The 14,724-nt window shown below is 46.5% G+C and overlaps 1 protein-coding gene across 6 annotated transcripts in view; it reads left to right on the top strand.

The window, feature by feature from the left end:
- ITSN1 (intersectin 1) overlaps positions 1 to 14,724 on the top strand; it is a 149,288-nt gene that overhangs the window by 67,770 nt on the left and 66,794 nt on the right. For all 6 annotated transcript variants that reach the window (XM_070407249.1, XM_070407246.1, XM_070407248.1 and 3 more), the window contains exons 11-16: positions 732 to 844; positions 2,276 to 2,538; positions 3,526 to 3,675; positions 3,764 to 3,904; positions 11,222 to 11,309; positions 11,433 to 11,572. In XM_070407249.1, the coding sequence (XP_070263350.1) occupies positions 732 to 844; positions 2,276 to 2,538; positions 3,526 to 3,675; positions 3,764 to 3,904; positions 11,222 to 11,309; positions 11,433 to 11,572 (895 nt within the window). The remainder of the gene's footprint in view (positions 1 to 731; positions 845 to 2,275; positions 2,539 to 3,525; positions 3,676 to 3,763; positions 3,905 to 11,221; positions 11,310 to 11,432; positions 11,573 to 14,724) is intronic.

Raw genomic sequence — 14,724 nt, 5'->3', positions numbered from 1 at the left:
TCCCAGGCAGGCCCCGGAAAAGACAAATGGAGACCCTACAGCACAGGGAGAGAAAGATAAGAGTTTCTGTACTAATTCCTCAAACATGAGGAAAGGCTGCAGGAAAGGGGTCCGTAAGAGCAAGAGAGATGGAGCCGTCACTGTCAGCCGGTGCCGGGACGGGCAGGCTGAGCAGACCGCTGGGGCGGCCGTGTCTGAGGCCCCGGGAGGTGGGGGGCGGGGGGCGCTCAGAAGCGGCTCTGGAACTGAGAGCAGGTTAACGAGTCCAGTGGAACCCGTCGGTCACCCACGTGCTTAAGGGCGTCAAAGTGCAGGCGTTCCATGTTTACGAAGCAGTAAGACGGACAGACGTTCTATAAAGGGAATGAGATGCTCCCAGTGAGCGGGTCCAGGCGGCGTAAACTCCCATAAAGGTGATGGTGATGGCGAAGGCGCGAACCCCTCCTGTGTCCTGGCCTGTTCTGGCCGCCTGGGATTGCTCACGGATTCATTTCTTGGGGTGGCCCTAATTCTGGCGGTGGTTCTGAACATCTGAACACGCTTGGCACTGAGCCTGATGACTTCAAATACTTATTTCATTAAACTTTGCAAATAGTGAGGATCAAGTCTTTTTTCTCTCACAACGCCATGGTATAGAGCCTAATCTTTTAAAAATCTTTTCCACAGTTTGCTCAGTCCCACCTGGACAGCTTGACGTCACTTTTCTTTTTTCTTCTTTTCCACGATCGCAGGCGAGTTCGCTCTGGCAGCGGCGTGTCTGCCCTGAGCTCGGCCTCGGTGGACCAGAGGCTGCCGGAGGAGCCCGTGTTAGAAGACGAGCAGCAGCTAGAAAAGAAGTTGCCTGGTAACTTGCATTCGAGTTCTATCACCTCAGAGGTTTTCATCTCCGAGGCAGAGATAGAGGCAGAAATAAGCCTGATGACATTCGGCTGTGTCCCTTTAGCCGCCCTTAGAAAGGAAGCGCGTTAATGTGCTTTTGGATTTGCATGTATGCATAGAGATGAGAACGCTGTGTACTCTGCAAACGCACCCTTGTTCCAGCTTTTTACATGGACATCGGATTATTCACTAAACAAAAAACTTCTAAGTGTTATTTATATAGCACTCAATAAGTCTTTAAGGAGATTGCTTAATACCACCAGAAATAGGAACTAAAATCGCTACTGTTACTTTCTCACGTTGTTTGGGAGAATTGGAAACGCCATAATAACAAGAAGCTATTTTAAATGTAACATGTAAATAATCCTCATTTACAAGGATAACCCCATCACAATAATAAAATACTAAAGGCCCGGTGCACGAAATTTGTGCACTTGAGTGTGGTGGTGGGGGGTGGGGTCCCTCAGCCTGGCCTGCGCCCTCTTGCAGTCCAGGACCCTTCGGGGGATGTCCAACTGCCCCAGAGGCAGGAGAGGCTCCCACCACCGCCACTGCGCTTGCCAACGTGAGCCTGGCTTTTGGCTGAGTGGCGCTCCCCCTGTGGGAGCACACTGACCACCAGGGGGCAGCTCCTGCATTGAGCGTCTGCCCCCTGGTGGTCAGTGTACGTCATAGTGACTGGTCGTTCGCTGTTCGGTCGATTTACATGTTAGACTTTTATTATATAGGATTCTAAGGCAGCTGTGAATTATTAATGGTGATGATAGCGATACTAAGAAGTAAGTGAAATGTATTAGGGAGTTTGTGTGCTTAATACTTCGTCAGTGTTGTCTTGTTGCATTTAAAGTGCTTGGTGGTTAACCGACATGCTCAGGACACTAGTTTTCCATTTCCTCTTTAAATTAGTTTGTTCACTGATAAGCCATTCAGTGGAAATGTTCTTCATGCGAGTGTGCTGAGCACAGTGAAGAGTCTAAATGTTAAGAATGCGTGGTCCGTGCCTCTAGAAGGTGATGTGTAACTGAGGGTTAAACGTCCATGTAAAGAGTCATCAGGGCAGTGCATGGGGTCAGCTGCCGAGTCCAGGTCATGGAGGAGGAGACAGATAGAGGCACCACAGGAGAGGGGGTTGCTGTAGACGGCGCAGACTTGCCATAGGAAGAGTCTTTGGAAATGGTGTTCTGAACGCCATGATGTGGCACTCATCGTGAAGGGGGAGCGTGCGGGCAAGGAGCGAGGGAAGGCATTGTCGCTGCTTGCAAACAGGGCACAGGCAGGAGGGAGCGCAGGGCCTGGTGTGCGTTCGTGCCACAGGCTCAGGGGTGCCTCGGGTTCTTCCTTCCAAAAGGGCATGTTGAGTATGACTTTTCACAGCTGTTTGTTTCTCGTTTCAAAGTGACATTTGAAGATAAGAAGCGTGAGAATTTCGAGCGCGGCAACCTGGAGCTGGAGAAGCGCAGGCAGGCGCTGCTGGAGCAGCAGCGGAAGGAGCAGGAGCGCCTGGCGCAGCTGGAGCGCGCGGAGCAGGAGCGCAAGGAGCGCGAGCGCCAGGAGCAGGAGCGCAAGCGGCAGCTGGAGCTGGAGAAGCAGCTGGAGAAGCAGCGGGAGCTGGAGCGGCAGCGCGAGGAGGAGCGGAGGAAGGAGATCGAGCGGCGTGAGGTGAGCCCTTCAGCCCGGGGATGTGTCACGGTCCTTTCCACAGCCCTGCGGTTTCAGTGCATTCGGAAACTGTGAACCATCATCAGATCTAATTCCAGAACATCCCACCCCGCTAAGCAACTCCTTGCCCTTTAAGCAGTTACGCTCCCCTCCCCCTCCATCCCTTAAACCCCACTGATGAGCTTCTGTCCATGTCGGTCTCTCTCTGGCCATTTCATGGACCGGGTCGCACAGTGTGTGGCCTTTGGTGTCTGTTCTCACTACATGCTGTTTTCAGGTTCATCCAGATTCTAGCCTGAGTCAGTGCTATATCATTTTCTGTGGCTGAATAATATCCTTTACACGAATATACCACTTGTTACGTCTCCGTTCATCAGTTGGAAATGGTTACTTCTACTTTTTGGCTACTATAAGTAATTTTGCTACGCGAATTCATGTACAAGTTTTTGATAAGACAGTTTCATAACAAGCCACTGATATGGGTTAAGTATTTCTCCAGACTTTTCCTGTGCATTCATATGCAGTGTAGGGACACGAAGGTTTGTTTGGTGGAAAGGGTGGGGATTCAGTGCAGATTTTTTAACCGCTGTATTTATCTAAGTCAGTGGTTCTCAACCTTTCTAATGCTGCGACCCTTTAATACAGTTCCTCATGTTGTGGTGACCCCCAATTTCATTGTTACAAATTGAACATAATTAAAGCATAGTGATTAATCACAAAAACAATATGTAATTATATATGTGTTTTCCGATGGTCTTAGGTGACCCCTGTGAAAGGGTCATTCAACCCCCAAAGGGGTCGTGACCCACAGGTTGAGAACTGCTGATCTAAGTTTTATTTTCCTATTTTGTAATGGAATTTCTCAAAATGTTTAATAACATTTCATACCTAACAGAAAAGACTTACCCGCTGTTATCATTTATTAAGAGACATTGTATAGTATAAGAACTGAACAGTTAACAAATCATCTGTTTCTGTGTGTCCCAGGCTGCAAAACGAGAACTTGAAAGGCAGCGACAACTTGAATGGGAGCGAAATCGAAGACAGGAACTATTAAACCAAAGAAACAAAGAACAAGAAGACATAGTTGTACTGAAAGCCAAGAAGAAGACTTTGGAATTTGAATTAGAAGCTCTGGTGAGTGAAATTGGATTTTGCTTTGGGACTATATCAACATCAAACAATTAAAATGGTAATAATGTTTATTATTTTTCATCTGTTAAAGAATGATAAAAAGCATCAGCTTGAAGGAAAACTTCAAGATATCAGATGTCGACTGGCCACCCAAAGGCAAGAAATTGAGAGCACAAACAAGTCCAGGGAGCTGCGAATCGCCGAAATCACCCACCTGCAGCAGCAGTTACAGGTGAGGAAGGGGCCCCTCGGATGTGCAGCCAGCACCACGCGCTCAGCGTGCACTCGGTTCCGGGCAGTCACAGCGAAGCAGACCAGGTCCTTGAACCAACAGGCTGTCTAGCAAACCCACTCAGCACACGTCAGCTGAGCGCCGTGTGCTGGGCCGGGCGCCCCCTGGGCACAGAGGTCCAGCAGTGAGCAGCAGAGGGGAGAGCCTCGCCTTCATGGAGCTCACCTTAAATAAGTCAGGTGTGCCCTCTGTTAGAGCGTGAACGGTGTGCTGCAGAGGGAGCAGGGAGGGTTGCGATCTTAACTAAGGTGGCCCGGACAGGCCTCGGTGAGGGTTTCATTTGCCAGAGACTTAGGAGACGAGCGGCTGAGCCGTGGGGAGTGGGGAGGTGCGGCAGAGCCGGTCCCAGGTGGGGAGACAGCGGTGGGAACGTCCCAAGGCTGCAGCTGGTCTCTAAGGTACAGGTGACAGCAGGGAGACCACTGTGGCTGGGGCAGGTGGGGGCTGGACCGTGTAGGACCTACAGTCCGTCATGGGACTTTATCATGATCATGACAGTGAAGAAGTGCAGTGTAAGTGTTTGGGGGAGTATGAGAGATACACAAATAGAGAATAGTTGGGGACACGATAGAGTGCAGCTTTGATCTTATTACCTATGCAAAGTTGACCACCAGGTTGTCATAACATCGCCTGATCTGGTTTCGGTTGTTGAGTTGGGGGGTGGGGAGCACCAAATTCAAGTAGATATTGTTCTGCATATCACCACGTTTTAACTGTGACTTTTATCTCAGCTTCTTTTCTCAGCACGATATTGACATTTATTCGTTTTGTTGCATGAATCAGTAGTTTGTTCTTTTTCATCACTGAGTAGTATTTCCTTATTTATCCATTCACCTGTCGATTGACATTTAGGCTCTTTCCAGTTCCAGACGTTTGTGAAAAAACAAACAAACAAACTGCAGTGATCATTTATTTCCAGGTCTTTATGTGGAAATACGTTTGATTTCTGTTGGCTAAATTTTAGGAGTTGAATTTCTGTGTCATATAAGTGCGTGCTCAGCTCTATCAGACTGTTTCCAAAGCGGTTGTACATTTTGCATTCTCACCAGCGGTGTGTGGCGGTTGTGCATTTTGCATTCCCACCAGCGGTGTGTGATGGTTGTGCACTTTGCATTCTCACCAGCAGTGTGTGAGCGGTTGTACATTTTGCATTCCCACCAGCGGTGTGTGGCGGTTGTGCATTTTGCATTCCCACCAGCGGTGTGTGGCGGTTGTGCATTTTGCATTCCCACCAGCGGTGTGTGGCGGTTGTGCATTTTGCATTCCCACCAGCGGTGTGTGGCGGTTGTGCACTTTGCATTCTCACCAGCGGTGTGTGAGCGCTTGTGCACTTTGCATTCTCACCAGCGGTGTGTGAGCGCTTGTGCACTTTGCATTCTCACCAGCGGTGTGTGAGCGCTTGTGCACTTTGCATTCTCACCAGCGGTGTGTGAGCGCTTGTGCACTTTGCATTCTCACCAGTGGTGTGTGGCGGTTGTGCACTTTGCATTCCCACCAGTGGTGTGTGAGCGGTTGTACATTTTGCATTCTCACCAGCGGTGTGTGGCGGTTGTGCACTTTGCATTCCCACCAGCGGTGTGTGAGCGGTTGTACATTTTGCATTCTCACCAGCGGTGTGTGGCGGTTGTGCACTTTGCATTCCCACCAGTGGTGTGTGAGCGGTTGTACATTTTGCATTCTCACCAGCGGTGTGTGGCGGTTGTGCACTTTGCATTCCCACCAGCGGTGTGTGAGCGGTTGTACATTTTGCATTCCCACCAGCGGTGTGTGGCAGTTGTGCACTTTGCATTCTCACCAGCGGTGTGTGAGCGGTTGTGCACTTTGCATTCTCACCAGCGGTGTGTGAGCGCTTGTGCACTTTGCATTCCCACCAGCGGTGTGTGATGGTTGTGCACTTTGCATTCCCACCAGCGGTGTGTGGCGGTTGTGCACTTTGCATTCCCACCAGCGGTGTGTGAGCACTTGTGCACTTTGCGTTCCCACCAGCGGTGTGTGAGCACTTGTGCACTTTGCATTCTCACCAGCGGTGTGTGGCGGTTGTGCACTTTGCATTCTCACCAGCGGGGTGTGATGGTTGTGCACTTTGCATTCCCACCAGCGGTGTGTGAGCACTTGTGCACTTTGCATTCTCACCAGCGGTGTGTGGCGGTTGTACATTTTGCATTCCCACCAGCGGTGTGTGATGGTTGTGCACTTTGCATTCCCACCAGCGGGGTGTGTGGCGGTTGTGCACTTTGCATTCCCACCAGTGGGGTGTGATGGTTGTGCACTTTGCATTCCCACCAGCGGTGTGTGGCGGTTGTGCACTTTGCATTCCCACCAGCGGGGTGTGAGCGGTTGTACATTTTGCATTCCCACCAGCAGTGTGTGATGGTTGTGCACTTTGCATTCTCACCAGCGGTGTGTGGCGGTTGTGAGTGCTTCAGTTGTCCCTCATCTGTGCCGACACTTGGCATTGTTACCGCTTTTTACTGTAACGTTTCCACTTGGTGTGGGACAGTATCTGACAGTGGCTTTAGTTTGCATTTTCCTGAAAGCTCATGCCATTGGGCCTCACTTCATGTGTAGTGGCTGTACCTTCTTGTGTATGTCTTTTGTGAACAAATCTTTTGCCCATTTTCTTATTGGGTTGTTTTTATGAGATTTTTATTCTTTTAACAAGTCCTTTGTCGGATATATGACTTGCAGATATTTTTACCCAGTCTGTGGCTTGCCTCTTTTTTTTTGTAATGGTGCTTTTTAAAGGGTAGAAGTTTCAAATTTTGATAAGTTTCTTAAGTTTTTATTTTATGGTTCATGGTTTTTCGTGTCCTATCTAAAAAAATCTTTGGCTAGCCTCAGATTGCAGATATTTTCTCTTCTATTTTCTTCCAGTGGTTTTGTAGTTTTATTTACATGCTTAGGTCTGTGATTCACTTCAAGTTGATTTTTATGTAAGTATAAGGTGAAGGGTAAGGTTCGTTTTTCTCCATACTAGTACCTAATTGTTCTAACAACATTTATTAAAAATACTATAATTTTCCGCACTGAATTACCATGGCAGCTTTTTGAAAATCAATTGATCATATTTGTCAAGGTCTTTTCTAGACTTTACTGTGTTCCATTGATCTGTGTCTGTTCTTTCACCAGGACCTTACTCTGTTGATACCTGTAGCTTTATAATAATTTTTAAAATAAATTACTCTGAAATCTTCAATATTCTTTTTTTTCCACATTATTTTGAGTAGTTTATATCCTTTACATTGCCACATAAGTTTTAGATCAGCTTGTTAATTTTTACAAAGACGCTTAGAGTTTTGATTGGTGTTTCATTGACTTTATAAATCAATTTGGGAAGAATCGACATCTTGACAATATTGAGTCTTATATTTCTCAATTTTATTTCAGTTATTTTAAATTCCTCTAAACAGTGTTTTGTAGTTTTTAGTGTATAAGTCTTGTACATATTTTGTAAAGTTTACCCCTAAGTATGTCATGGTTTTTTATGTTACTTCAATTTCCTTATTATTTGATGCCAATATATAGAAATATAGAGTTTCTGTGTACATAAGCACATTGTCTGCAAATAATGACAGCCATTTCTTACTTTCCAATCTACCTACCTTCCATTTATTTATGTATGTATTTGTTTGTCCTGACTGCATTGATCACAGCCTCCAGTACTGTTGTGAGTAGAAATGGTGCGAGTCCTGTTTTTGATCTTGGGGGAAAGGCTTCAGTCTCGCCATTAAGGACGGTGCTAGCTGTAGGTTTGCTGGTAGCTGCCCTTGATCAGGTCGAGGGACTTCCCTTCTGGCCCCTTTCTGCTGAGAGTTATGGCCATGAACAGGTGTCTAATTGGGTAATGTTTTTCCTGGATCTGTTGAGACGTTTACATGTTTTCCCCCCATTGTTTTTTTTAATACAGAGTGGGATAAAGGTAGGTTTCCAGTTGTTTATATGGAAAATAATGTAATAATTATTAAATAACAATGCAAGGATCAACTGTTTCTAGTACTCAACTGTAAACCTACTTTTGCCCTCTCCCCTTCCCCTCCCCCGGTATAATGACTTACTTTGGTTGAAATTTGAATGTTAGACTACCTTCTATTTCTGGGATAAACCCCACTTGCTCATGATGTATTGCCATTTAAAAAATATTTTACAAGATTCAGTTTGCTATTATTAAAGATTTTTCATTTAAATTCATGAGAAATACTAGTTTATAGTCTTCTTGTAATGTCCTTGTCTAGTTTTAGTATCAGGGTAATAAATATGAAGATAAGTTGGAGACTATCCTTTTTCCCCTATTTTCTAAAAATGTTTTTGTTGAAATGGTATTTCTTCTTTGAGTATTTGGTGGCATTCACCAGCGAAGCCTTCTGTGCTAAGAGTTTTCTGGGTGGTAGGACTTTTATTGCAAAATTTATTTATTTATTTAAAATATATTTCTTTTATTGACTTCATAGAGGAAGGGAGAGGGAGAGAGAGAAAAACATCAATGATGAGAGAGAATCATCGAATGGCTGCCTCCTGCATGCCCCCCACCAGGGATTGAGCCCGCAACCAGGGCATGTGCCCTTGGCTGGAATCGAACCCGGGACCCTTCAGTCCGCAGGCCGACGCTCTACCCACTGAGCCAAACCAGCCAGGGCGAAAACTTATTCAATAGCTATAGGGCTCGTCAGATTCTCTGTTTCTTCTTGAGTCTTTCGATAATTTCTATCTTTCAATGAATTTGTCTCGTTCATCTAAGGAATCAAATTTATTTGTATAAAGTTGTTTACAATATTCTCTTATTATTCTTTAGCAGTCTGTAGTATCTGTAGTAATGTCACTTCTTTCATTCCTGGTACTGAAATTCTGTATTTCCTCTCTCCCTCCCCATCTCCTCCTCTTCCTCCTCCTCTCCCTTCCCCTCTTCCTTCTCTTAATCCTCTCTTCCCTTCCTCCTCCTCCTTTTCTTCATCAGTTCTAGCTAGAAGTTTACTGGTTGTATTGATTTTTTTCAAAGCCTTTATTTTTATTAATTTTTCTCTATGGTATGTTCATTTTCTTTTTCATTTATTGAGGCATTTTATTCCCTTCTATCAAAATTGGGTTTAATTTGCTTATTTTTAGTTTCATAAAGGGGAAACTTACATTATTGAATTTGGACCTTTCTTCATTTCTGATATAAACATTTTAAGCTATAAATTTTCCTCTAAGTATTGTTGTAGCCATATTACACAAAATTTTTAACGTGTAGTGTTTTCATATTCATTTAATTCAAAATATTTTTTATTTCCTTTGTCATTTTTCCTTTGATGAGTTATTTGGAATTATGCCGTTTAATCTCCAAATATTTGGATTTTTTCCAGACATCTTTCTGATTGCTTTATGGCTCAGCATAGGACCTGTCACTTGTACAGAATGTGCCCTCGTACTTGGGTGGCGTGTCCCGTAACGTCAGCCCGATCAAGTTGGTTCATGGTGTTTGTGTCTCCCACGTCCTCACTGGTTTTGTGACTTCCTTCGGCCGCTGGGAGAGTGTTGAACTCTATCATTTTCTAAATGTGGGTTTCTCTTCAGTCCTGTCAGTTGTTTTAGGTTCTTGGAAGTCCCAGTCAGTTGGAGACATAATGTAATAGTATCAGATGTTCAGCGCCACAAATTGCTTGAAAACATTATTCCAGCTCCCTCTGTCTTTCATTAACTCTTTATGAGCAGTTTCATAAAACATTCCCTTGGAAAACTTAGGAGTGAAGGCCGTGTGCTTATTCCTTATCGCACCAAACACATTTTTATTATATAAGATTGACAGCATGTTCACTTATCCTATATAATAAAAGGCTAATATGCAAATTGTCCCCTCGACCAGGAGTTCGACCAGGGGGCGGGGCTGGCCAACCAACTGCCTGCAGCCCCTTCCCCTGGCCGGCCGGCCCCACCCGTGCTCCGGGCCTCTAGTTGATAATAAAATACAAATCAGGGTTCCGGAAAATTTGGTGAAGTGAAAAGTAACACATGGTTTGAAGAAATCTAGGTACTGAGATAGGGGCTCCCTTTCCTCCTTGAACGAGGGGTCCTGGCTGTGCCAGTGAGGAGCGAGCCCCCATGTTGGCTTGTCTCAGTCAGACACATGGGTCACATTAACCAAGAAGAGGAGCGGAGTGAGCTGAGCACGCTTCATCGCGCTGCTCACTGTGTGAGGTGGTTCAGGAGAGACTCCGGTGCTGGGGGCGGGGGCCCTGCCTTCGTCCAGGGAGGACCGGAGGAGCTCCTGGCTTTTTGGAGAAAGATCTGTTTGTATGTTCTGTTTTGTCCAAATTTGGGGTGTGTGTGTATTACTCATACGAGAAGACTATTCCAAGTCCTCCCTGTGAAGCTACTAAGCCCGCTGCTCTTCAGACACGTGGCACAGTGACTTCTGACACACAAGCCTGTGTATCTAAGGATGGTTGTTCCAGACAACTGGCTCTGAACCTGGATGAAAAAATTTTTTAAAAGATATTTCTATTTTTTTCAAACCAAAAGCCAATATATAGAGATGTTTTTTTAAATTTAGGTAAAAATAGAAGTTAAATATTCCTTATTCTACACTGGGAAGGCTGTCATTTACTGAAAGGTGCAGAAACTGTGAGGATAATTTCCCCTGAACTTAAGCAAGTACAGTGCTTGGCAAGGCATCCAGGAAAACTCCAAATAGCCTGGTACCGTGTGATTTGGTTTCTCTCACGTCGGGTAAACAGTAGTTGTTTCAGGAATGCTGGTGCCTTGAAATGGCAGCGCCTTGCTGAGCGCGGAGGAACCGGTGGCAGCCCAGGTGCCAGGTTGGAAATGTCTGATCAGTGTCCAGTCCCCGGTGTGTGGTCAGCCTCAGCGGAGCCCCTACAGAGCCAAGTTCAGAGCAGCGTAGTCCCCATTAAACCGCCGAGCCAGCGCGCCCTCCCCCCACCCCCCCGGCCACATCTGAGCAGCGCCACTGGGAAGCCGTTGCTTTAATTTCTCCGCCAAGTACATTTTTAAAAGCTTATAAACAGGCAGTAAGTCAATAAAAGTTTAAGAAACACCAAGGGAGCTATGACCATCTCAACCTGATCTCGGTGCAAAGCCTTTGGCACACAGTGCTCCTCGGAAGAAAGCGGGACGCGCCCGCATTGGCAGCTGAGCGCGGTTCCCCCCAGGCCTCGGGCTGCGGGTGGGAGTGTTTGGGGCACAGAACTGGCTGAGGTCTGGCTGGAGGGTCAGCCTGGACCCGGGCCTTCCCCTCACTCACCGTCTTTCCTCCTCCTCCAGGAGGCGCAGCAGATGCTCGGCAGGCTGATCCCGGAGAAGCAGATACTCAATGACCAGCTGAAACAGGTCCAGCAGAACAGTCTGCACAGTAGGTGTTGCCTGGCCTTTTGCTTTTCACTGACAGGAATTTCCTCACTTGAAAGAATATTAAAAACCGGTTTTCCTCACCGCCAGTTGGTTTTTCTGATCTTGCAATATTTTTCTAAAACAGGAGATTCACTTCTCACACTCAAAAGGGCCTTAGAAGCAAAAGAACTGGCTCGCCAGCAGCTCCGAGACCAGCTGGATGAAGTTGAGAAGGAAACGAGATCCAAACTGCAGGAGATCGACATTTTCAACAACCAGCTGAAGGTAGCGTGCTGTGCCCGCGCTGCGCCCTGCCCCTCGCGTCCCCGCCAGGCCAGGCGGTCCGGTCCCCAGCCCCGGCGCAGCTCCATCAGGCTGGTTGAACGTCACAGCCTGAACGCATGTTTCTCCTCTCACACATAGCAGGGATTTTGGCATCTGAATTGTGGGTGAGTGAGTGGCCCCAGCATGACGCCTGTCTCTGAGCTGAATTGCATTTCTGTGCCTCTCCCTCCTTTCGTCTGTTGCTGACGACCCCAGGCTGACTCCCAAAAGCAAGGCTGCGAAAGCTCCGTCTTCCTTAGGTCCTTTGAAGACTGAAAAGGGACTGTTTTCTCTTTTAAAACCAAGAATTTTTCTGCCACTTTTTATCTTCAGGGTTGTCCTTGAATGTAGATCTTTATTTTGTTGCCTCATATTTGAAGTTTATTGTTGAATGGAGGGATTGCTTTGTCTCTGTCCGGAAGTGGTGTGGGATTTTGTGCCATTCACACAAAGGTCAGAAGACGCCAGAGCTCGGAGGGGAGTGGGAAGATGGTTGTCCCAGCCTCCCTCTGATTTGGTGCCTTCAGTTTAACTGCACAACCTTGTCACCTAAGAATGTGCATCTTAAAACAAACCCAGAAGGTACACAGTTCATTTCCCATCAACAGTGAGCACAGACTTTAGATTGAAGTACATAGTGGAGTTTTTAGTAATTATGTTCTGATATGAAATTGGATTTTATACTTTTTTTCCAGGTACTCATTTTCCTTTTTTAACTTAAAATCCTTTATACTGACTTTGGCTAATTTAGCTTTTGTAACTAAGAAAAAAGTAAAACTGGTTTTTTTTCATTAAAAATAGAAAAATTAGGAAGCATATTTGAGGTTTTTAGTTGACCTTTGAATTGAGATTCCAGGCTGGGCTCTCTAGACATCTGAGCTGAGATATTTGTGCTTTTCTTTTTTCCCCCCAATAGTAGGTAATGAAATTTTCTCAGTTGTGCCATTCCAGGAAAGTGCTCTGAGGGGAAATTTTTTTGAGCCGACCTAGTGATTTTTTTCACTTGGCTCCTGTGCTTACACAGTGTGTGCCTATGTGCTAACTTCTTTTGTCAAAGTTAGGAATGATTAGTTCATTGAAATTAATCGTTGTGTCTGAGTGAGTCTTTCCTCTTGACAAACTGCGAGCGACGGTGGAAGCTCCTGATTGCAAGCCGGGAGGGACAGCCCGCTCGTCTCTACAGCAGCCGTGGAGGCACTCGCGTCTGCACTGGTGCCGCAGCCGGAAAGAGACGCCCAGTGACGGTGTCCATAGGCGTATTTCCATCCCGCGGGAAACTGTCTAGTCAGTATACTGTTGCAAAGGGGGACAGTAGTTTATTTTTTATCTTAGCAAAATATGAATATTTAGGATGAACTCAGAGTTAGGAATTACATTGCTCACGTGTGTGGGAAATCCAGGCTTACCTTGGACACCAGCGGCTCCTGGCAGCAGGCATCCTGCCTGGGACGACAGCTGGCCTCCAGCCCCTCCAGGACCGGGTTGTAGGCAGGCACAGCGAGGGCGGCTCTTGGCTGCAGACACTTGCTTTCCTGGCAGGCAGCTCACTGCGAAGGCAGAGGAGGCCCCGTGTCAGCGGCCAGGGGAAGGAGCCAAGAGCTGAAGGAAGAGCTGCAGGGCAGAAGTTAGGGGAGGAGATGCGGAGGGAAACTGAGGACAGGCGAGACCCAGAAAGAGGAGGGCAGAGACGGCAAGGCCGGTCGGTGGGAATTCAGACAGCTGCCGCTTTCTCGCACCAGTAAGTGACGTTTGGCTGTTTCATGGTTTGCTCTTATTTTGTTCAAGATTAAATTTTATGTTTACCGGTAGGGTCATTTTGAAAAGCCCTCTTTTCCCCAGAAGAAGTGAAATTCTCCAGCTCCTTCACCGTGCTTGTGATTGTGGACACTTTACGCAGATTCCTTGAATGTAGAAAAATAAGCCGAACACTCCCAGGGCTCAAAATAGCCAACAGAGCCGCGCGGCAGATCCTGGGCCCGCCCAGCTGCCTCTGGCCGGCTGGGTTGAGTGTGTCAGTTATAGTGTGGGTTACTTTGTTTATGAGACTTAAAAAATATTTAAGAAAAGGTGATCTGGAAAAGGCAAAACTCAATCTGTTGCCCCTGCACGTGCCCCGACCGGGAATCGAACACGAAACGTTTTGGTGCAGGGGGGACACAGTCTGTGGGCCACCCAGCCAGGGCAGAACTCACTCTTTTGAAAAACATAAGTTTCTTTCAATTCTCTTGTTTAGCCAAACCTCTGACCATTGTATCCTTTAGATTGACGTGCATTTAAGATAATGGGGTATTGCCTTGTAAATAAAGATAAGACACTTTGGGAAAACTTAGATTTTCTAGACAAAATGGAGTCAGTTTTCTCTTTCTGGTGAAGTAAGGGAGGCCTGAGAGCAGGTTCTTAATGAGCTCTTCCTGTTGCCAAGAGGACAGCATCTTCTAGCTCTTTCGCTCTCTGTCCACCTGTTTCCTGACCCCTTCACACGCACACTTACATGCACACAGATGTGCACACACATGCACATGCGCACATGTGCACATGCATATGCACACCGCTCCCCAGTGCATTCCTGTTGGCACTCGGGCTACATCGGCTGCTGGCTGTGCCGTGGGGAATTGGACTTCTGTTTGGTTGAGTACTGACTTCGGGTTTAGAAGTCATATTTAAACATGTCTTAGAATTTAAATAACCGGTCAACGTGTTTATAACTCTATGTTTTATGTATCAGGAGTGAACCTGTGTTATGATTCTGTGGTCAGTGGAATATCAGCTGACCCTGATTTCGGTGCAGTTCTGTGTTTTGTAATCTCAGCTATTGTTCAGGTTTCACTCAGGCACTGACTGCCCTGTCCTCGTGGGGTTTGGTGATTGGCTTTTAAAAGCAGCTTTCGATTTGTTTTGCAACCACTTGATTGGGATGAGTTACTGTACTTTAAGACTCAAAGGCTTTTTAAAAGTTCTGATGTTGTGTGCTACGCACCCCTCCTGTGGACCAAGCAGGGAGCTGATTTACATAAAAGCTCTTACAGAGGCACTAGGTTCAGGCAAAGCAGCACCGTGTTTCTGATGCTGGTGCCTAGATCCGCCTCCTGTGAGGCCAGTTTCACATTAACCTG

The sequence above is a fragment of the Myotis yumanensis genome, unplaced genomic scaffold (assembly GCF_028538775.1).
Source record: "Myotis yumanensis isolate MYYU_CA2020_CCGP unplaced genomic scaffold, mMyoYum1.0.hap1 SCAF_2, whole genome shotgun sequence".
Classification (NCBI taxonomy): Eukaryota; Metazoa; Chordata; class Mammalia; order Chiroptera; family Vespertilionidae; genus Myotis; species Myotis yumanensis.
The sequence above is the reverse complement of the archived record's forward strand: the minus strand, read 5'-3'. Positions and strand labels throughout refer to the sequence as shown.